This window comes from Rana temporaria, chromosome 4, assembly GCF_905171775.1.
Source record: "Rana temporaria chromosome 4, aRanTem1.1, whole genome shotgun sequence".
NCBI lineage: Eukaryota > Metazoa > Chordata > Amphibia > Anura > Ranidae > Rana > Rana temporaria.
In genome coordinates, this window is record NC_053492.1 from 215,982,320 (window position 1) to 216,005,727 (window position 23,408).

A 23,408-nucleotide genomic window follows, 5' to 3' on the forward strand; every position below is an offset into this window, starting at 1 on the left:
CGGGGGCTCCTCTTTTTTGAGTTAAATTTAAAATGTAAGATTATTTTTCTCAACTAAGTTGGATTTATTATGATTTGAGTATTTCTCTAAATTAAATCCTTTTGTCTTGGAGATGTTCTCCCTCCCCTCATTGTGAGCATTGCTTTGGGACATCCCATATAGTAATGAATATGCCGCTCTGTGTCCCGTGATGTACGATAAAGAAAAAGGGATTTTTAATACAGCTTACCTGTAAAATCCTTTTCTTGGAGTACATCACGGGACACAGAGCTCCCACCCCTCTTTTTGGGGACCATTTTGGGAGGCATACTGCTTGCTACAAAACTGAGGTACTCCTCCTATGGGAGGGGGTTATATAGGGAGGGGCATTTCCTGTTTGAGATTGCCAGTGTCAACACCTGAAGGTACTCCATATAACCCATATAGTAATGAATATGCCGCTCTGTGTCCCGTGATGTACTCCAAGAAAAGGATTTTACAGGTAAGCTGTATTAAAAATCCCTTTTTTATTTCCATCATTTACACTTTCAAAATTACAGAAAACCAAAAAATGGCGTCTGCAAAAGTTTGGGCACCCTGCAGAGTTAATATCTTGTACTGCCCCCTTTGGCATGTATCACAGCTTGTAAACGCTTTTTGTAGCCATCCAAGAGTCTTTCAATTCTTGTTTGAGGTATCTTTGCCCATTCTTCCTTACAAAAGTCTTCCAGTTCTTTGAGATTTCTGGGCTGTCTGTCCGGCACTGCTCTTTTAAGGTCTATCCATAGATTTTCAATTATGTTGAGGTCAGGAGATTGTGAAGGCAATGGCAAAACCTTCAGTTTACGCCTCTTGATGTAATCCCCCGTGGATTTTGAGGTGTGTTTAGAATCATTATCCATTTGTAGAAGCCATCCTCTCTTTAACTTCAGCTTTTTCACAGATGGCATCAAGTTACCATCCACAATTTGCTGAAATTTTATTGAATCCATTTTTTCTTCTACTCGTGAAATGTTCCCAGTGCCACTGGCTGCAATACAACCCCAAAGCATGATTGATCCACCCCCATGCTTAACAGTTGGACAGAGGTTCTTATCATTAAATTCTGTGCCCTTTCTTCTCCAAACGTACCTTTGCTCATTCCAGCCAAAAAGTTCTATTTTAACCTCATCGGTCCACAGAACTTGTTTCCAAAATGCATCAGGCTTGTCTATATGTTCATTTGCAAAGTTCAAACGCTGATTTTTGTGGTGAGGACGTAGAAGAGGTTTTCTTCTGATGACTCTTCCATGAAGACCATATTTGTACAAGTATCTCTTTATAGTGGGATAGTGTACCACAACTCCAGTGTCTGCCAGATCTTTCTGGAGGGATCATGCAGTCAAACATGGGTTTTGAATTGCTTTTCTCACAATCCTACGAGCTGTTCTGTCTGATATTTTTCTTGGTCTTCCAGATCTTGCTTTAACTTCCACTGTTCCTGATGACCTGGAGTTCACCAGAGCTTCACAGGTTGCCACTGGAGTCCTCTTCCTCTCCACCATGACGACATCACAGTAAACCATGTCCTTAGTCTGCTTGTCTTCAGCAAATGGTTTGCGGGCTTTCTTGTGCATCATCTTTAGAAGAGTTTCCTTCTTGGATGACAGCCATACAAACCAATTTGATGCAGTGTGCGGCATATGGTCTAAGCACTGAAAGGCTGACCCCCCACCCCTTCAACATCTGCAATAATGCTGGCAGCACTTATCTATTTCCCAAAGACAACCTCTGGATATGGATATGACGCTGAGAATGTGCACTCAACTTCTTTGGTCGACCATGGTGAGGCCTGTCCTGAGTGGAACCTGTCCTGTTAAACCACTGTATTTACTTGGCCACAATGCTGCAGCTTAGTTTCAGGGTCTTGGCAATCTTTTTATAGCCTAGGCCATCTGTATGTAGAGAAACAATATTTTTTTCAGATTCCCAGAGAGTTTTTGCCATGAGGTGCCATGTTGAACTTCCAGTGACCAGTATGAGAGAGTGAGAGTGATAACACCAAATTTACCACACCAGTTCCCCAATCACACCTGAGACCTTGTAACACTAACGAGTCACATGACAACGGTGAGGGAAAATGGGTAATTGGGCCCAATTTGGAAATTTTCCCTTAGGGGTGTAGCGCTACCCCCTCAGGAGCCGCTGGTTGTTTTGGGATCGGCGTATTAAGTTACCTCTATGTGTTGTCTAGGGGTGAAGGTAGTGAGTAGAGAAATAAGCGAATGTCCAATCTGTAGATAAGGTTTTCTGAATGCTTTATTTCTTGGCCTAACACGACCAACATCAACTTGAGGTAGATAGGAAAGATTGATGAAGTAAAGGAACTTTGCGGTATCAGGCTTTGGATAGAAGGAAAGCAATCCTGCTTTCTGCAGTAACACAGTTTGTCGCCACTCCAGCCAGAGTGGGTGAAGTGCCTCCGGACAGACCCCTGCCACAGGCCTGGCAGCTGAAGTGACACTTTAAGGTTGCTGGGAAGAACAGGCCTCTGCCACAGGCCTGGCTCTGATCGGATTGAGATGCCAGTTGAGGCCTCTGCCTGTGCGCACACCCTAAAGGTGGGTGCCGCACCTGGAACCAGGAACCCGCGAAGAACCAAGAACAACGGCCTCTGCCACAGAAATACCCCCTCCCAGCATGCACAGCGAGGCTCAACTCCTCTCATTGGCTGCTGGGAAGAAGCGGTTCCACCTGGATCCCCTCTGGCGCCATCTGCCGTCCAGAGATGAGACCATATCTCTGGACACACAGACTGACCCACAGGACAATCCAGAATTTGGCGACAGACAAATTTAACAAAATTAAGAATGAGAGTAACTTATCTCTCTCATTCTCCCACTAACTTTAGCGTAGTGCCCTTACTGGCACATTCTTTAAATGTGTATTTTGTCCCTTTTTTATTGCTCATTTTGGCTTTATTGACAGGCATTTAGATTTTTTTTTTAACATGCTGTATTTTTGTTATCGTGCATCTGCCCGTGTTTTTTTTATTGTGCATTTTGCCACTTTTTTTAAACACACGTTTTGGCCCTTCACCCGCATATTTGGCACAGGTTATTTTTAAGCCCCATACACACGATCAGACTTTTTGACAAAACTTCAAAATGAGCAGGTTTTCAAAAAAATCCGACTGTGTGTACACTCCATCGTACAAACTTTTTATTTTTTTATCGGACAAAAGTTTACTCTGCAAGCCGACAAACTTTTCGGCAACAGAAGTCCTACAGTGCAAAGTCCTATCGTGTGTACAGAAATCCATCGGACTTTAGTCCAAAGTACAAACACGCATGCCCAGAACTAATGTTAAAATCAACCAACAATAGCATAAGTTTGCAGAAAAAGTCCTGCCGTGTGTATGCTATGGGTGTTCCCAGCCAACGCCCTTCAAACAAAAATCCACGGAAAAGTTTGTTTGAAGTCCTACCATGTGTATGGGGCGTAACATGCATTTTGATTTGCTTTTTATGTGTATTTTGGCAAACAGCACATTTGCTAGACACTTTTGGGGTGCCATTAACAATTAATGACATCGTAAGCATTTCATTTTGCATGTGTTTCTGGAATGCACACAAAAATGCAGGTAAAAAATTTGCCAAAATACATATTAAAAAAACACCTAAATGCACACAAAATGAATTTTAAAAACAAGCCAAAATGTGTTATGAAAAAATCAGCAAAACATGCATCAAAAACTGTACCAAAATGGGGACAAAAAAGGCCCAAAAATCCTAATTGAATTTTTTTTGGGCATGAAGTGTTGTTTCATTGCGCATTTTGACACGTTGATAGTCTTTTTGTCAAATGACAACATATGTGGCAAAATGCATGTCTGCTAACTGCATTTGGGTGTCATTAACAATAAATGGCACCCAAAAGTGCATTGCATATTTTGACACGATTTTTCAGCAATTTGGAATCGTGGCAAGAATTGCACAATTCTGCCAACAATTCTGCATCGCTCAGATATGAATGGATCCTAAAAGAAAATACATTATAACTATACTGTGTGTGTTTGTACTGTGTGTATGTGTGTGTATATATATATATATATATATATATATATGTATATATACATATATTTATATAACACATAAATAAACACATAAAAATATATAGTTATTATTTATATCAACCTTTAAACTTGTTGCTGATATTAGGAAGAAAGATGTCTCCTTCCTCACATCACAGCAGCTTCTCACCTATATTATCCACCTCTACAATAGCAGAACTTGACCAAAGGGTGGCGGAAAAGAGCAGAAAAACCATGTGATGTTGGGAACGTTTTGGGAAAGTTTGCAGAAAAATCCTGCCGTGTGTATGCTATGGGTGTGCCCGGCCAACTCCCTTCAAACAAAAATCCATGGAAAAGTTTGTTTTGAAGTTCGATCGTGTGTATGAGGCTTTAGTCTAGATCAGGGGTCACCAAACAATGGCCCTCCAGTTGATCAGGAACTACAATTCCCAGCATGTCTGTGAATGTCAGAGTTTTACAATGCCTCATGGGGCGTGTAGTTTTGCAACAGCTGGAGGGATCATAGTTTTAGGATCCCTTGTCTAGATAGTGCCATGATACTTCTGAACCTAAGACGAAGATGCCAGTGTACCCCCCACCAACACACACACACCTGAGCTGAAAAGGACTAGCATATACACACATGCAATGCGATGATAAGCATCATTTGTTCTTGCATCCAGGAATTAAAGTAGTTTATCTTATTAGAATTGGGAATGTTATTCTGTGAGTTTTATCATTTATCATGGGACTAAAATTAAGTTTTTAGTAACAATTATTTTTAGTGTATCGCTACAATCACAAATTAAAGCAAATTTAAAGGGTCAAATTACACTTTCACAATTTACTTTGCGACAATAAAATACCTTAACAACCAGATTATGTGCGGTGTGCCTAACTGCTATTCATGTTGGCACACCAAGTCACAAAGACAATGCACCACAACTCGTAAACATTATGCAAAGTGGTGGTGAGTAGGTAGGAGAAAAAGGTCAAGTGGCGTTAAAGCCTGTGTTGTGGTGTAATGACAACCCATTCCAAATAAATATGGTTCCTTAATACAACACATAACGTGTATAACATACACTTACATGTGGGTGTTAACACATCACAACAGTGTAAATGTGTCCTAAAAATATACTTATGCACAGTAAAAATAATAATAATAAAAAAAATTGCAAAGGGGATGCAGGGGGTATTAAAAGCAACTAGATTAACTAAAGATTAAACTATTTAATTATTGTTTTACAACAATAAAACAATACAAACCTCAGCCAAGTAATTAGTATTTTATTGTAATAGTTGTAAATAATTACAGCTAGCCATCATAGTACTCTCTTGAAAGGTTGTTTTAAAAATAAAAATAAAGCTTTAAATTGATAAAAAAAACAACAAGCCTCCCTAAAAGTGTGTGATGCACTCATGGTGTACAAGGTCCACACTCCATATGACATATGAGTTTTGTACATCTGACTGTGCAGCATTTGAGTTTTCTGCAGTGAGGATGCCATAAAACAGGCTTAACAGCTCACGCTGTGTAATGGACAATAAAAAGTGTGCAGGGATGGAGTCCAATTACTTCAAATCACCTCTGTTATTTGAAGGGGTGCTCTGTGTAATTTGTGTGTGCAGTGGGGAACAGTAGAAAAGGAGAGAGCTTGCATCACAATCCTCCTCTTATCTTATGTAGCGCCAAGAAGAGAACATTAATGTTGTAAAAGGTGTTTGACACTACACGACAACATGGGAAGCACCCTCTGATCTGCCTTCATCTGAGCCAAACAACAGCAAGTTCCAGCTGTATGTGCCGCACAGTACCCCAGAGTAGCTATGTGTTTTTGGAGACCAATACAAATGCATATTAATGGTAACTGACAGCATCTGGATCACAGTGCCTGGGGAAAATGAGGCAGATGCCTCTTGTGCCTCTGTACCAGGCCTGACACAGACTAGAAGACTGCCTGTGCTCAGGGGTTTGGGTGTCTTTATTAAAGTAATGTTGTCTTTTAACTGTATGTTTATAACCATGCAGATTTCAGTAGTATTTTAAAGAAAAGTTACATTCTTGCATCAAGGGGTATTAGACAAAGTTCCCTGTTTTATTTAGCAAGAGTTGGCGTTTACAATAAAATAATTAATTATATTATAATTATATTACTATAAAATAATTGTTAGGAATTAAGGTATATGTAATACTATACATTAATCTTCTGTTATTGCTGCCATGTGGTCCCTTTGTTTATTGATTTAATTTATTTTAGATTTAAATTTGTGTTTAACAAGAGTTCATTTTTATGTTATGTCCACAGGCCTCTATTCAGCAACTAGCAAACACAAGAACAAATAACCTACAGGTTTGTACTTTATGGTTTATTAAGCATCGCTTTGCTATCAAAGCAAACCACACTGGTGATATGCAGTTTCTAACGTGGTTTAGCCATAAAATTGAAGGCAGTTATTTAGGGTTGCAGTTATTAGAATAATAAGCAATGAAAATAAGTATCTTGCTGTGACCTGAAAACAAGTTCAAGTCATCTACTGATTCCGGAAATAAAATATCACTGCAACCATTGCTCTTTTTAGTTAGCTCAGCAGAGTAATAACATTAGCGAATCCACATTTCGCATATACATGCTATTGGCATTCTTGAATGTCTATGTGTTAGGTTGCTCAGCAAAATAGTGTCATTTATATAAATCTGTGATATTTTATTAGATACTTAGAATTTGGGGAGGATGGACTTTCATTTGGCTTATAACACACAAGGGCTTTGAGATTTATCTATTAATTGTCTCTAAAGAGCTGTAGAGAATGTATAAATAACATTGTAAATGTACAATTTTCGGCCTTTGGCAGATGGATTAGATGAAATACAAAGGTATGTAAAATCTTAGGAGGGCTGTGATAGGCAGTTAATTTTGCACCGATCACTGTAACAGCAACGTTTATTAAATATGAACAGAAAAATTATTTTGTAGCTACTGTATTTGCACCTCTTAGAAGCAGCTAATTTCAATGCAAATTATCATCTTACATAAAATTTATTTTATTTAATTTTCCCCTTTTTGTCCCAAACTCTCCCCATTAACTCTTTCCTAGCTAGAGAATTTGTATGGGAATAACTTTAATATTTTACAAAGACTTTTAGATCCTCTGTTGAACTTTGAGACAGATATTTATTTTCTCTGTTGCCTCTGGCTACAGTAGTGCAAACCAGGAAAAACTTGGTTCAAACCCTGCTTGGGGCACTAAGTTGCAAAGAAAAGTGTTGCATTGTTTTCGGTGTCAATTGGTGAGCTAGGGGATGCTAGTTTGTGTTCATGTGAAGATGCAGGAGCTCTGGCATTTAAAGGAGTAGCACAAAAACTTTTGGAAGAGCTCTGGCTTTTCCTACAAATGGGTAGTCTATACATGGAAAGGCAGTTGTGAACATGAGATATCAAGAGGCTAAAGTGATATGGGGATGTTAATGTATTTATTTATTAATATTATTATTATTAGCATATTATTTTTATAAAGGAGTGTGGCAACAATCTAGCTCATCAAGTATAAAAGACAATATTTGCAGTCGGCAATGTTTAAAAACTGTTATAGCTATGTGCTTGAATTTCGAAGGTCACCATTAATTTAATCAAAATGGTATATAGCAAGCATGTAATTGACATTAGTAAAAGAGAAACGACTTTTGTAAAAAGCATCTAAAAAACTTGGAAAAGCACATAAACCAATTAGATGTCTTGCTTATTTTTTTCAGTAAATAAATAGTGAAACTTTGTTAGTAGCAACATGCATATGTTCTACAGTTCTTAAGATTATCTTGCTCCAGAGTTATACACCTGCACAATTATGTATCAGGATATAAGTGGCTTTATAAATTATCTATAATTCAATCACATAAATGTTATTTTATGAAATGCAAGTACCACAATACAAGCATAGATATACATTTGGGAGCCAAGAAGCAGCAAGCTGAACATTTTCTTGTGTGTGACGTTATAATGTTTTCCTATGAGTTACTGTGATGTCATACATACAACACATATTGTGTTATGATGTTTACAGTTTATAATTTTGGATGAAATTTAAAGTGATGAGGTGAATCACCCAGGAACATTTATTTCTGTGATTATTGCAACACCTATTCTGAAATGATTAGGTATGAGTGAATGTGAACATAATAAAAGTTTCATGTAGTATGTGTTTTATTTTTTCATACATGCTTTAAAGAAGACAAAGCCTGGGGTGATTCGTCCTATTTTATTAAAAATAAGTGCAATGGAAACTATGGATGGACCCTTTGACTTCCAGCAATTCTCCATGCCTCATTACAGAAAAGAGACATAATTTGTAAGTAACCCCAATATTTTTGCAGCATATTCAGTGGAAGAATAGTTATCACACTCGATATATTGCATCATAATTTTCAGATGTACAAATTTATATTTTTAGATCCTTTAGGCAAGAATAAGTCATAGAAAGTATTGCTTAAAAAATATAAATTATGTTATAGGGGATATGTAATAGGACTTGTGTCTAGGTGCAGTTTTCAGAATAAAGTAGTTTGGTGATATCACAAGCATTTGTTTTGTTTGGGGGTGGGGGTGGGGATGTACTAATATCTATCTATCTATCTATCTATCTATCTATCTATCTATCTATCTATCTATCTATCTATCTATCTATCTATCTATCTATCTAGTATTTACAGGTGCATTAACAACAATCTAAAAGTGAAACTTGTATACTATAAGAAAGAAAAAAACACTATAAGGCTTCATTTCCATGGACGTTTTTACAGCCACTTTTCTGAGCAGTTTTTGCAGCTTAAAAACAGCTCTCCATGTTAGTCTATGGCCTTATGCCCACCATGACGTTTTTGAGCTGTAGATGGCTGAGCCGTTTTTAAGCTGCAAAAAAAAAAACAGGACCAGTGCAGTCTGAAGCTCCAGCCTAGAGCTGTAAAAACGGCAGACATAAAAAAACGCTCAAAAACGCTACCGCGGCGTCTTTTTTTAATTTATTTTTTTAAACATTGACAGGCGTTTTTAAGCTGTAAAAAAAGGCTAAAAAAAGTGGCTGTAAAAATGTCCATGGAAATTATACCTTAAGATTCATTACACGCAGCATGATATATTTCAAGCATTTCTTTCTTTTAATTTTGATGATTACTGTATACAGCTAGTGATAACCCAAAATTCAATATCTAAAAAAAAATTGAATATTACATAAGACCAATAAAAAAAAAAGGTATTTAATACAGAAATGTTGGCTTACTGAAAAGTATATCCATGTACAGTGTAGTATGCACTCAATACTTGGCTACTTTTGCATGAATTACTGGATCAATGCGGCATGACATGGAGGCAATCAGCCTGTGGGACTACTAATGTGTTATAGAAGCCCTGGTTGCTTTGATTCTTCATCTGCATTGTTGGGTCTGGTGTCTTTCATCTTCCTGTTGACAATACCCAACAGATTCTCTATGGGGTTTAGGTCAGGTGAGTTTGCTGGCCAATCAAACACAGTGGTACCATGATCATTAAACCAGGTATTGGTACTTTGGGCAGGTGCCAAGTCCCGCTGGAAAATTAAATCTCCATAAAGCTGGTCAGCAGAGGGAAGCATTAAGTGCTCTAGAATGTCCTGGTAGAGGGCTGAGCTGACTTTGGACTTGATGAAACACAGTGGACCAACACCAGCAGATAACATGGCTCCCCAAATCATCACTGACTGTGGAAACGTCACACTGGACCTTGGAACTTAGATTATGTGCCTCTCCACTCATCCTCCAGACTTTGGGACCTTGATTTCCAAATGAAATGCAAATTTTACTTTCATCTTAAAAAGAGGACTTTGAACCACTGAGCAACAGTCCAGTTATTTTTTTCTCCTAATCCCAGGTAAGACGCTAAAGTTGTCTATGGTTCAGGAGTGGCTTGACACAAGTAATGTGACAGTTGTAGTCCTCGATACGTCTGTTTGTGGTGGCTCTTGAAGCACTGACACCAGCTGTAGTCTATTCCTTGTGATCCTTCCCCAAATTCTTGAATGACCTTTGCTTCACAATACTCCACACGTTTCCCTTGCACTCAACTTTCCATTAATATGCTTGGATACAGCACTTTGTGAACAGCCAGCTTCTTTAGCAATGACATTTTGTGACTTACCCTCCTTGTGAAGGGTGTCAATGGCTTTCTTCTTGACAACTGTCAAGTCAACAGTCTTCCTTGAGACTATGTAACCTACTGAACCAGACTGAGAGACCATTTAAAGGCTCAGGAAACCTTTACAGGCGTTTTGAGTAAATTAGCTGATTAGAGTGTGATACCATGGGGTTGATTTACCAAAGGGAAATCCACTCTGCACTACAAGTGCACTTGTAAGTGCAGTCTCTGTTGATCGCTGTAGATCTGAGGCCCCATACACACCATAGAATCTATCCGCAGATAAATCCCATCAAATGGGTTTCTGCGGATAGATCCTATGGTGTGTACACTCCGTCGGATATTTATCCGCAGATAAATCTCCCCTGGGATGGATTTCCAGCAGATGGATATTTGCTGACATGCTCAACAAATCCATCTGCTGGAATCCATTCCAACGGATGGATCCGCTCGTCTGTACAGACTTACCGGATCCATCCGCCCAAAGGGATTCCCCGCACGCGTCGTAATGATTTGACGCATGCGTGGAATTCCTTATATGACAGCGTCGCGCCCGTCGCCGCGTCATAATAGCGGCGACGGCGCGACACGTCATCGGCAGAGGATTTCAGCGCGGATTTCAATGCGATGGTGTGTACACGCCATCGCATAGAAATCTTCTGAAATCCTCGAGAGGATTTATCCGCGGATACGGTCCGCTGGACCGTATCTGCGGATAAATCCTCTCGTGTGTATGGGGCCTGAGGGAAAGCTCTGCTGATTTTATCATCCAATCATGTGCAAGCTAAAATGCTGTTTTTTATTTTCTTTGCATGTCCCCCTCAGATCTACAGTGACTACACTCCCAAGTGCACTTGTAGTGCAAAGTGGATTTGCCTTTAGTAAATCAACCCCCATGAGTCTACAATATTGAACTTTTTTTTACAATATTCAAATTTTCTCAGATACTGCATATTTCATGTAATTTTTCATACATAAAAAAAAGTGAACTATATATATATATATATATATATATATATAGATATATATATATATATATAGATATATAATATATGAGTTTCATTTTTTTTTACGTTTAGGAGCATTCTAATTGCTTGGTGCTATCACATGGGCGAGGCGCCGACCAATTAGAACCCACATAGGCCGTCCTCTCAGCGGAGAAGAAGATGAGAGAAAGCTGAGAGGATTTCTAAGCCTTGGAGATATGCAGAGGCTATACTGGGGCTGAGAACAGACGATTGCCGCCATGTAGAGGAGGGGGTCATGTGTAAGTTCACCTTACAGATTTTTCTGTAAAGGTGAATTAAACTTTAAGGCTGAAGCACTAAGAGCGCCTTGCGTTAACACACGTTTAAACACCACTTGTTGGTCACCCAAGGTTTACACCCGGCCTTTCTGATCCAAATTTTCTTTTGCAAGCCCCACAGGGACTCCTGAGGGTATTCCAGTTTTTGCAGTCTCTTCCGGCTGGATCCCTCTGCGAACTGTACTCTCATGATGAGCTCCTCTATTATTAGATTTCTGGAGGACTTTTTAAGTTGTCACACTTTCTCGTCTCATTACCCAAACCCACGCTTTTCACTTGAAAGTTTCACTCTTTTGAGGAACTATGTTTTCTACCTCCTACAAAACTTTGTTGGAACTTCATATTGCTAAGGATCCCCTGTTTCTGGCAAAATGGGTGAGGGACTTGAGAGTTACATTTACTGAACCCAAAAAGAATGCATACTTTTCTTTGTGCATAATTATTCTCCATGTAGTTAATATCAAGAGACCACATATAAAATAATTACGCTGGTATAGAAGCCCATCAGTATTGGCAAAGCTATTCCCCAATCAAACTGATTGCTGTTGGCATTGTGGCCTACACACAGGTACTCTCTTACATATCTTCTGGGACTGCTCTGTGCTCAAAACCTTTTGGGAACCAGTTCTTAAACTCATATATAAATTTACAGACATTTCCCTACAGGATGACCCAGCCATGGTCCTACTTAACTTTTCCCATTAATGAAGTAAACATGATTAATCTCTTCTCAAACATCTTCTTAATGCTGCACAAGATTTCATTCCGCTTCTATGGTAAACAGTCTGCACCAACGGTAGCTCAATGGTTTGCAAGGGTGAAGGATGTAGAGAATATGGAAGACCTGATCTCTGCTATGCCAGATAAGTTGGAGGAACATAAGACCAGATGGTTTTATAGGGATCTTTTCCGCTTTTCTGATGAATTAATTATGATTATTACCAGTGATTTTTACTGTCTGACGGGTTCTTATGATCCTGGCTCCTTGGGGGTGGGTGAGGATCTTCTCTCCTTGACCCCCCTCTCTCTCTCAATTTCTCTCTCTCTCTCCCCTTAGTTTATCTCTAATATTTATTTGAATTTAAAAGAAGTGGTGTGCACAGAATCTCGTAGCATACACCATGTTATATTTCCCTCTGTGAGTTAGCAGATCTCTCCTGGAATTTGGAGTATTTATTCCTCCCAACAAGACTGCCTCTAGCACAGACTGGTAGGAAGGCATGCATCAAGAAAAGATAAGCGCTTTTTCTGCCAAAATGCTCCTTCTCCTGTACAATGGGTTTCCTTTCTTCCTCTAAACTACTTAATAGCATATGTGTGCATGAACATATAGACTAACATGCAGGGGCATTTAGAGATAGAAACAAAATGCCAAACTCCCCTAACAGCAACAATAAATATGTACAGTGTGCATGAGGACTAACACTTGCTGAAGGAACCAGCCTTTTTGTCTTGTTTTATGTTGAAATTGGAGCCATTTTGCTTGGACGCTTGAAAATAAATTTGGGATAAGTTCTCATACCTGAGCATTTTGTAAACATGCAAAAAAAAAATGTGTGATGTGTGCAGGGCCGATGATTGTTAATGGCACCCAAAGCACGGCAAGCAGATGTGTGCTTTTCTGCTTGCTAAAACGTGCGACAAACCACATAGTAAACCGAAGCTCGACAAAGCTACTTTGCCACCATTTTAGTGCACAGGGCACCCCTTTAAACAGTGGGCTGATGTATGTGTGTGTTGTGAAATATGCTTAAATAAAAACACCCATTTTTTTTAATTTAAAATACTCTAGGTGTGAATGCAGCCTTACTGCCAAGGATCTACTGCTTATACATACACACACACACACACAATGACCTAAGGTTACTGTTCTAGGGTGGTCTCCAAAATAGCAAAATTACATCTACATCTAGTATTGAAACTTCAGATTAAAAGCAACAATAATTGTATGTATCCAAGCAGCAGTGCTGTTAAGTAATCTCTTTTATTCTGATTATGTAAATTGCTGTTAATTCCAAATGTCCATAGGATCACACATGCATATTATCTTGTATACTTTCACAGTGGCGTAACTTGAACCTTCTGGGCCCTGGTGCAAGTAACCATGAAAGGCCCCCTTGCGCATCGTAGAACTTACGCGGCGTATCAATAGATACGCCGCCATAAGTTCTTTGTGAATCTGGCCCTAGGATTCTGGACACAAGGTAACATTGCAGAACTGACCTGTACAGAAAGAACCGGCCAAAGTGAGGGGAACTTGTTACCAGAGTGCTGCTGGGAGCAGTGGGAGGAAACTTCTAGCCCCCCCCCCCAAGCACCAAGGACCCCTGGGCAGTTATCAGAGGTGCCTGTGTATTAAGGCAGCCTTAGGAAGGGGCCCGTAAATTACATATCCACCGGCACTTCCCCCGCTCTCAGTGTCCTGACAGTAACACCATCTCTCTATGTTCCACCAGAGGAAAACAGGCAGCGCTGCTTTCAGATGCATCCAGCAGCTGAAAACCGACAGGAGGGAGAGAAATCGTCTTTCAGCTGTTGGATGGATCGTTTCTGTATTTGTTATATCGCATGATCTGCCTCCCTGTCCGGGCCCCAGTGTGTGTGTGGGCCCCGTACAGAAGGACCGGTGGTCCCCCCCTATCAGCGGCCATGTTGGTAACTGTATAATACTTATAGATCTAAAGACTGAATTATTGTTCAGTTTACAGGATTGACTCTTAGGATGAGTTAGGTAAGATTCTGTTCCATTTACATTTTGTTACAGCAGACAAATCCATTAACATATTTCACATATAATTGCTTCCGCATTTGTATGCAAGGTTATTGAAAAAGCATAAAAAGACCTCAGGAAATCTCAGTTTAAACTAACACCATTGTAATTTTATATTTTGTGTGAACTACTTGTTCTTATTGGCAGCTAAATCTAAAATTACAATACTTCACATAAAGATTATTTTTTTAGAAGCATACCAATGAATTTAACCCCTGCTGTGTTGTGTTAAAAATATTTTTAAAGAAGAAATACAGAATATCCTTTTATAATTAAAGTAAAAAAAAAATATTCAGGTCACCTGTTCCAGTGCTCTGTCTCCTCTGATCCATCCTATACCTAAAGCTCTCTGGTGAATGATCAAGCAGATCCAGCAAAGCCAACTCTGTTACAAATCATAAAGGCCATTGAAATTGTAGAACCTCGAGGGGGCGTGGCTTGCCGGCATCACTGATGGCTGCCTGAACGACAAGCTCCACTCTATACCCGGCTGACAGCGGCTCCACAGCAAGTTAAACAGGACAAAAACCACCCGAAATTCACCCCAGCTCTGCCGTACCCTCACAATAACGGCAGCGGACATCAGCGCCCAAGCTTCCCCTCTGCGGCAAACTGTGAGTACTCACCGCCCCGCTCACCTTCCTCGGCCTCCCCTGTGAAATCCAAGCCCAGAAGAGAGGATGACACCCCAGGACATGGCCCCAGAATTCCCTTCATATTGCCTCCTCCTGATTTCCAGAATGCAGCAGCCATAGATAACTTCCCTGCCTCTGACCAGCCCATCTCAGAGCAGACGATGAAACACATGCTAATCTCACTTAGGCAGACACTGTACTCTGATCTCTCAGCTGCAGTATCCTCACTGGCCACTGTAGTACAAAATCAGGATCAACGTCTGCAGCATGTTGAACACAAAATGTCTGATCTCTTCACTGCTCACAATAATGTTGTTGATGTCTGCACAGAGCATGAAGATGAAATGCAGGCGATCAGTTTTAAGCTGGCCGATCTCGAAGATCGTTCGCACAGGAATAATATAAAATTTCGCAACATACCTGAATCGATACAACAACCCGAGCTGGTGCGATACCTACAATCTCTGATGCATGCTGTAGAACCTGATTTGGCTGACAGAGACCTAGAAATAGACAGGGCACAGAGGTTACCCAAACCGCCTCACCTCCCAGCTGAGAAATTGTAGAACCTCCCTAACTTCCTAAATAGAATACATCTGTGATGATGTCTCCCTCCTGACACAGGATGTGCAAAATTTGAGGGGAAAAAAACTGCAGCAGAAGAAGAATATATCAGCAGCCTTAAAAATGCACTATTGCCTCTATATGTCACAGTCAGACAGTCTTCCTAGGAATTCTCTCAAGCCTAAACCAGATTACCTGGGAGACAAGTCAAGATGCAAGTACCACTGTTTCCAGGAGAAGCTGAAGGGACCATTTCTGAGTTTCTCAGTTGAAGTCCAGAAACAGAAAGAGGGAAATATACAGTTGCAATAAAAAGTAGCCCATGACTAAGTCACGTGACGAGTGACGATACGCGTGGGGGAGGAGCCTATGTGACGGGACACGATCCGAGTGAGGAGACCATCACACTGAGCGGCAACCAGATTCAGAGCCTGTGTTAATCGGCGGATTTGTGAGTTTACACACCGTTGGTGTAGTCCTTGTCTCCCTTCCTTGTTTCCAACAATATTACACTAGGAGGCTTGTCCTCTCGTTCTTCTCTTTTATTACTTACATGTGGAGTTTCTGGCTGGAATCTTTTGGGAAGATCTATCCTATTTATTCTGAAGCAGTGAGAAGGAGATATCAGCTGATTTCCCTGCAGGGCTGCATATGGGTCCAGTCTAGTTAACCCATTACGGACTCACTTTCATGTAGATAGGCAATATTGACATAGTGTTGTTGTTTCCTATATTTATAATTCACACTATTGAATTTTTTCATTGTACTCACCTTGCACTAGTTGATAATCAGCGCTATCTATACTCTATTCACTATTATATTTGTTTGGTTCACTTTTTTTGATACGCAGCTTTTATCATTTGTTGTTTTTTGCTGGGTTTTTCCTATTTTTGGTTTTATTTGGTAGCGCATTAGTACCACTCCTTTTAATAAAAAGTATGTGAATCCTTTTGGAATGATATGGATTTCTACACAAATTGGTCATAGAATGTGATCTGATCTTCATCTAAGTCACAACAATAGACAATCACAGTCTGCTTAAACTAATAACACACACAAAATTAAATGTTACCATGTTTTTATTGAACACACCCAGTAAACATTCACAGTGCAGGTGGAAAAAGTATATGAACCCCTAGACTTATGACATCTCCAAGAGCTAATTGGACTCCTGTTGGCTGACACCTCACTCCAATCAATGAGATGAGATGGGAGGTGTTGGTTACAGCTGCTCTGCCCTATAAAAAACACACACCAGTTCTGGGTTTGCTTTTCACAAGAAGCATTGCCTGATGTGAATGATGCCTCACACAAAAGAGCTCTCAGAAGACCTATAGTAGGTGACCGCGATATTGTGTCAATCTCGCTCCCTTTCTCGGCGAGATTGACCACCTACGAGCCCCATTGCGGGAGCCAGCGCCGAGCTGGCTTGCCGCGATGGAGACAAATAGAAGCGACGGGAGATCCGACTTGGATTCCCGCCAATTATAGCTGCGGCATTTGGTATGCATTCCTGAGAGGGAGAACTCCACGCCAATTTTTAAATAAAAAACAACATGGGTCCCCCCCCAGGAGCATACCAGGCCCTTAGGTCTGGTATGGGTTGTAAGGAGACCCTCCCTACCCTGAAAAACCAACATAGGGGTCCCCCTACAATCCATACCAGACCCGTATCCAAAGCACGCTACCCGGCCGGCCAGGAAAGGAGTGGGGACGAGCGAGCGCCCCCCCTCCTGAGCCGTACCAGGCCACATGCCCTCAACATGGGGGGGTTGGGTGCTCTGGGGCAGGGGGGCGCACTGCGGGGCCCCCCCACCCCAGAGCACCCTGTCCCCATGTTGATAAGGACAGGGCCTCTTCCCGACAACCCTGGCCGTTGGTTGTCGGGGTCTGCGGGCGGGGGGCTTATCGGAATCTGGGAGCCCCCTCAAATAAGGGGGCCCCCAGATACCGGCCCCCCACCCTAAGTAAATGGATATGGGGTACATCGTACCCCTACCCATTCACCTGGAGGCAAAGTGTTAAAGTTAATAAACACACAACACAGGGTTTTTAAAATAATTTATTAGTCTGCTCAGGGGGCCCCCCTGTCTTCTTTAGCTCTTTTAGCAGGGGGGCTTCTTCTTCCGCTCTCCGCTGGGGGGGGTCTTCTCCCCATCATGCTCCAGTACCTACCCATGTGGTACCTACCCACGTGGGTAGGTACCGGAGCATGATGGGACTGTGAGGCCTATATAAGTCGGATGCAAATCACGCACCTGTCATTGCAGCGAGAAGAGGCATTGGGTCAACATCGGAAGAAGGGAGAAGAAGAGAAGAGAAGAAGAAGACATCACAGAACAGCGGGCTGGCCGCCTGCTAGTAATCGAGCTAACACACGAAGATAGCGGCGACCAGCCCTGAAGGAGAAGGCACTGGACAGCGGGAGAAGAACCTGGGGTGCGCCGAGTCAACAGCGGAGAGCGGCGAAGATAGAAGAAGACCCCCTGGAGAGCGGAGAAGACCCCCCAGAGAGCGGAGAAGACCCCCGAGAGCAGAGAAGACCCCCCGGAGAGCAGAAGACCCCCCTGAGAGCGGAAGAAGAAGCCCCCCCTGCTAAAAGAGCTAAAGAAGACAGGGGGCCCCCAGAGCAGACTAATAAATTATTTTAAATCCCTGTGTTGTGTGTTTATTAACTTTAACACTTTGCCTCCAGGTGAATGGGTAGGGGTACAATGCGCCCCCCTGCCCCAGAGCACCCAACCCCCCCATGTTGAGGGCATGCGGCCTGGTACGGCTCAGGAGGGGGGCCGCTCGCTCGTCCCCACTCCTTTCCTGGCCGGCCGGGTAGCGTGCTTTGGATACGGGTCTGGTATGGATTGTAGGGGGACCCCCTACATCGGTTTTTCGGCGTAGAGGGGGGTCTCCTTACAACCCATACCAGACCTAAGGGCCTGGTATGCTCCTGGGGGGGAACCCATGTCGTTTTTTTATTTAAAAATTGGCGTGGAGTTCTCCCTCTCAGGAATGCATACCAAATGCCGCAGCTAGAATTGGCGGGAATCCAAGTCGGATCCCCGTCGCTTCTATGACGCGCTCGCTGAAATGTGCTTTGTCTATTCCAGCCAGTGTGAGATGTCGGCACCATGTCGCCGAGAATCAGCGCGATGCTGTCATGCTAGAAACACATTCTCGGCAACATGTACTGTACTATTAAGAATTGTTGACTTGCATAAAGCGGGAAAGGGTTATAAAAGTATCTCCAAAAGCCTTGCTGTTCATCAGTCCACGGTAAGACAAATTGGGGTAGATTCAGGTAGGACCTACGCCGATGTATATTGAGATACGCGGCGTAAGTGTAAATGTGCGCCGTTGTATCTTTGCGCCGTACCCACGGAACTAGATACGCCTGAAAATAGGCTTCTCCCGACTGACGTAACTTTTCATATTTACGCCGAACGTATCTGGCGCACCCATTGATTTTGTATGCAAATATGCAAATGAGGGAGATCCGCCGATTCACGAACATACACGCGTCCGGCGCAGGCTACGCGCGGTACGCGTAAGTTGTACGCCTAGCCTTAAGTTTCCCCTCATAAAGTAGGGGTAACTTTGCACCAGACTTGCACAAGTCAGCTGGAGAGCAGCTTCAGCAGCACCATTACGGACGAGCTGAGCAACCACACTTGCAGGACAACACATGGCAGCCGTGGTCCTAGCACTACTAATGGGTCCACCGCCACGTAGGAGGGCACGGAGGGGGGCACAGGAGAGGATATACCGAACACGCATGAACGTCTTTGGCATGGGTGATTTGGAAGTGTATCACATCTTTAGATTCAGCCCTGAAGTCATCCAGGAACTAGCCACAACCCTGCATGATGACATCACCAGCAAGACAAAACGCTCACATGCAGTGCAGCCACTGGTCAAGGTCCTGGCAACACTGCATTTCCTCGCCAGTGGATCTTTTCAGCGTACAAGTGGAGTCGTGGCTGGGATGTCACAATCCACCATGAGCAGATGTGTGCACCAGGTTGTCCCCGCAATCCTCAGATGCATGTCCCACCACATCATAAAACCCACCCAGGAGCATCTGCGGCATAAGGCAATGGAGGATTTCTTCAGAATTGCAGGATTCCCTCGCACCGTGGGGGCCATTGATTGCACCCATGTGGCACTATGGCCCCCCCGTGACACAGAGCACATATACCGCAATCGTAAGCATTGGCATTCCATCAACGTACAGGTGATAGCCGATGCCCAATGCCTCATATGGCATGTCCTTGCCAAACACCCAGGGTCCAGCCACGAAAGCTACATATACCGTCAAAGCAACATCCCAATGGAATTCGAACAGAACGTGTATGGGAACAGCTGGCTGGTTGGTGAGTGACATGGGAGTCAGGCATGTCTGTCCGCCCCCATGATGCAGATATCACGAGGAGCACATGCACAACTAACATCCCCCTGTCTTTTCCCTTCCAGGTGACGCGGCATATGCACTTGGGCCCCATCATGACTCCATTCCGGGATCCAGAAATCAGAGGAGAGCAAAAATACAATGATGCACACACACGTACCCGTGCAGTGGTGGAACGCACATTTGGCCTCCTGAAGTCCCGTTTCCGATGCCTGGATAAGTCCGGGGGGACCCTGTTGTATTCCCCAAACTTTGTGTGCCAGATCATCGGTGCATGTTTCATTCTGCACAACTACGCCATGAGAAAGGGCCTGGAGATTGACCTACGTGATGACCTGACCCCCGAACCACACAGTCCCCCCCTAACCGAGGCTACCCCGTCTGCTGAGGGAAGAGCAGTCAGGAGATGCCTCGTGGTAGGCATGTTTGCACGTTAAACACACACATTCATCATGGCACAATGAGAATGCACGCATGCACACCACTGTGGTCCCTAGCTCACACACAGCACATCCACTTCACATTGGATTAGCCCAAGTCCACCATGCAGGACTTGGGAGAAGCACCGCCACGTCGAGGCTCCAATTATGTTGCTGACCATTCATACCACATTCACACGGTCGTGGGGATCACTTCTCCCCAACGACCGAGGGTGACACCCCTTACTGTAAGGAGTGTCACCCCCCCCACATTCACACACCACTCAAACTGTAGCCTGCACTACTGATCTTGTGCAGTATTAAAATAAATCAAAACGCTCCTCACCGGAGATGAAATAAAAATAAATCTCCTCACCGGAGATAAAATAATAATAAATCTCCTCACCGGAGATAAAATAATAATAAATCTCCTCACCGGAGATAAAATAAAAATAAATCTCCTCACCGGAGATGAACAAAAAATAAATCAAATAATCAATTGCCCCGTCGTGGGCTCTGCCTGGTGCCCCGTCTTTGGCTCCTCACTTGCCTGGGGGCAACTTCAGGTGGGTGTGGGGCATCATCTGGAGACTCCTCCTCAAGTCTCCCACTCCTTGCAGGTTCTGGCTGCCTGCCCTCCAACGCCACCGCTATGCGGGTGAGCACCGCGGTGGTCTCAGCGTGCATCCGCAGCTGGTGGGTGGTGTTGATATTTTGTTGCCGCCTCAGGTGCCTCACCTCTGCTGTATTGGCCTTTACAGCCACTTTGAGGCTCTTGACCTCAGACATCAGGCGGGAGGTCGTGGCCTGCAGCTCCCCAACACATGTTGCCACTGCTGCAGAATTGGCGCTGATATCCCCCAACCACTCTGGTATCTGGACCGAGGAGGTCAGGCTGTCTGCGAGCCGCTTTATGTCCCGTGCAACAGCACCCACATGCTGGGTCTGGCGGGCCTGGTCCCTCGCAAGGGTTTCCTGGATGGCCTCTGGAACCCCTTTTTTTGGTGGCCTTCCTGGGGGCAGCAGATACTTGGGGCCGTGCATATGGGGAGGCCCATGTGGAGCTTCCCCTGATGGAGGAGGAGGGTTGGGAGGGTTGCCGATGGGGGAAGAGGGTTGTGAGGGTCCCATGATGGGGGAGGAGGGTTGAGAGGGTTCAGGGATGGGGGAGGAGGGTTGAGTGGGTTCAGGGATGGGGGAGGAGGGTTGAGTGGGTTCAGGGATGCTGGGATTTTCTTCAAGGATAACATGGCATCCTCCAGGTCCCTGTGCTCCTCCTCTACTTCCTCCAGGGGAGAGGTATGGGCACTCTCAACCCTGGATGGTGTGAGTCGCCCTGCAGCCGACGACGGCCCAGCTCCCTCCTGCACATCTGTGGATGACACAAAGCATTCACATGTTGGTGGACCCACACACTTGTCACATGTTCCCTTCCACCCCTCACATGCTACACACCGTATAGGAGATAAAACACACTTACCTGTCCTCAAGGCCTGGTGTCCAGAGTCATACCCCTCCATGCCCTCCACCTGCTCACGCTGCAGGCATTGGGCGATCATCTCGTCCTCTGGGGTCAACCGCACAGTACAGAGTGGTCCTCCTCCTGTGCCCCTGGCATGACTTGATATTGCACCCAACTTCTCACCTTCCTTTTAAGATCATTGATCTTCTTTTGGATGTCTTGTGTGGTCCTGGTGGCATTGCCCATGGCACTGACCTGCAGGCTGAGCTACGTCAGGATCTCTTTTTTGCGGGCCTTGCTTGTCTGGTGACTGAGGGCACCATGGAGAAACCTATCATGTTCCACTATTCCCGCAACAATAATTGCACTCTCCTCCGAATAGTTTCTCTTCCTCCGATCCTTCTTCTCTGTATTTGCACCAGCCGCCATTGCTTCGCAAAAGTACTTTCCCTATAGGGGGGGGGGGATCAGGATGTACTTTTGCGCCAGACAGGCGCATGTCTGGGCATATTTATAGGCTCGGCGTATCCCAGGAAGTTGGGCCGGTGTAGTTGTGAGCATGCGCACAGGGGAGCGATCATATGTCCACTTCACTGCGCATGCTCCGTTCAGGATACGCCGGGCGTATAACACTACTACACGTTCCGACCATCATTTGCATAAGGTCACACCCACTTACACTTACACTGGCTTACGCCGACGAAATTAAGTTATGCCGGCGCAACGTTAGGAGCAAGTGCATTGTGAATATTGTACTTGCCTCTCTGATATACGTCGGCGTATCGCAAATGAGATGCGCTACGCCGGTATAAAGATGCGCCAATCTACCTGAATCTACCCCATTGTCTATAAATGGAGAAAGTTCAGCACTGCTGCTACTCTCCCTAGGAGTGGCCGTCCTGTAAAGATGACTGCAAGAGCACAGCGCAGACTGCTCAATGAGGTGAAGAAGAATCTATACTTACAAAAGTCCCTGGCATATGCTAACATCCCTCTTAGCGAATCTACGATACGTAAAACACTAAACAAGAATTAATTTCATGGGAGGATATCACAGAGGAAGCCACTGCTGTCCAAACAAAACATTGCTGCAAGTTTACAGTTTGCACAAGAGCACCTGGATGTTCCACAGCAGTACTGGCAAAATATTCTGTGGACAGATGAAACCAAAGTTGAGTTGTTTGGAAGAAACACACAACACTATGTGTGGAGAAAAAGAGGCACAGCACACCAACATCAAAACCTCATCCCTACTGTGAAGTATGGTGGTGAGGGAATCATGGTTTGGGGCTGCTTTGCTGCATCAGGGCCTGGACGGATTTCTATCATCGAAGGAAAAATGAATTCCTAAGTTTATCAAGACAATATGCAGGAGAACTTAAGGCCATCTGTCCACCAGCTGAAGCTCAACAGAAGATGGGTGTTGCAACAGGACAACGACCCAAAGCATAGACGTAAATCAACAGAATGGCTTAAACAGAAGAAAATACGCCTTCTGGAGTGGCCCAGTCAGAGTCCTGACTTCACCTCGGTTGAGATGTTGTGGCATGACCTCAAGAAAATGATTCACACCAGACATGCCAAGAATATTGCTTAACTGAAACAGTTCTGTAAAGAGGAATGGTCAAGAATTACTCCTGACCGTTGTGCACG

At 43.5% G+C, this 23,408-nt stretch overlaps 1 protein-coding gene across 5 annotated transcripts in view; it reads left to right on the forward strand.

Annotated features, from left to right (window-relative positions):
- Window positions 1-23,408, forward strand: part of LOC120936984 (muscular LMNA interacting protein) — a 255,871-nt gene that overhangs the window by 195,377 nt on the left and 37,086 nt on the right. For 3 of the 5 annotated variants that reach the window (XM_040349839.1, XM_040349835.1, XM_040349834.1), the window contains 2 exons: window positions 6,343-6,387; window positions 8,261-8,380. In XM_040349839.1, the coding sequence (XP_040205773.1) occupies window positions 6,343-6,387; window positions 8,261-8,377 (162 nt within the window). In that variant the 3' untranslated portion in view covers window positions 8,378-8,380. The remainder of the gene's footprint in view (window positions 1-6,342; window positions 6,388-8,260; window positions 8,381-23,408) is intronic. The other 2 variants (XM_040349840.1, XM_040349836.1) reach the window with 1 other exon arrangement.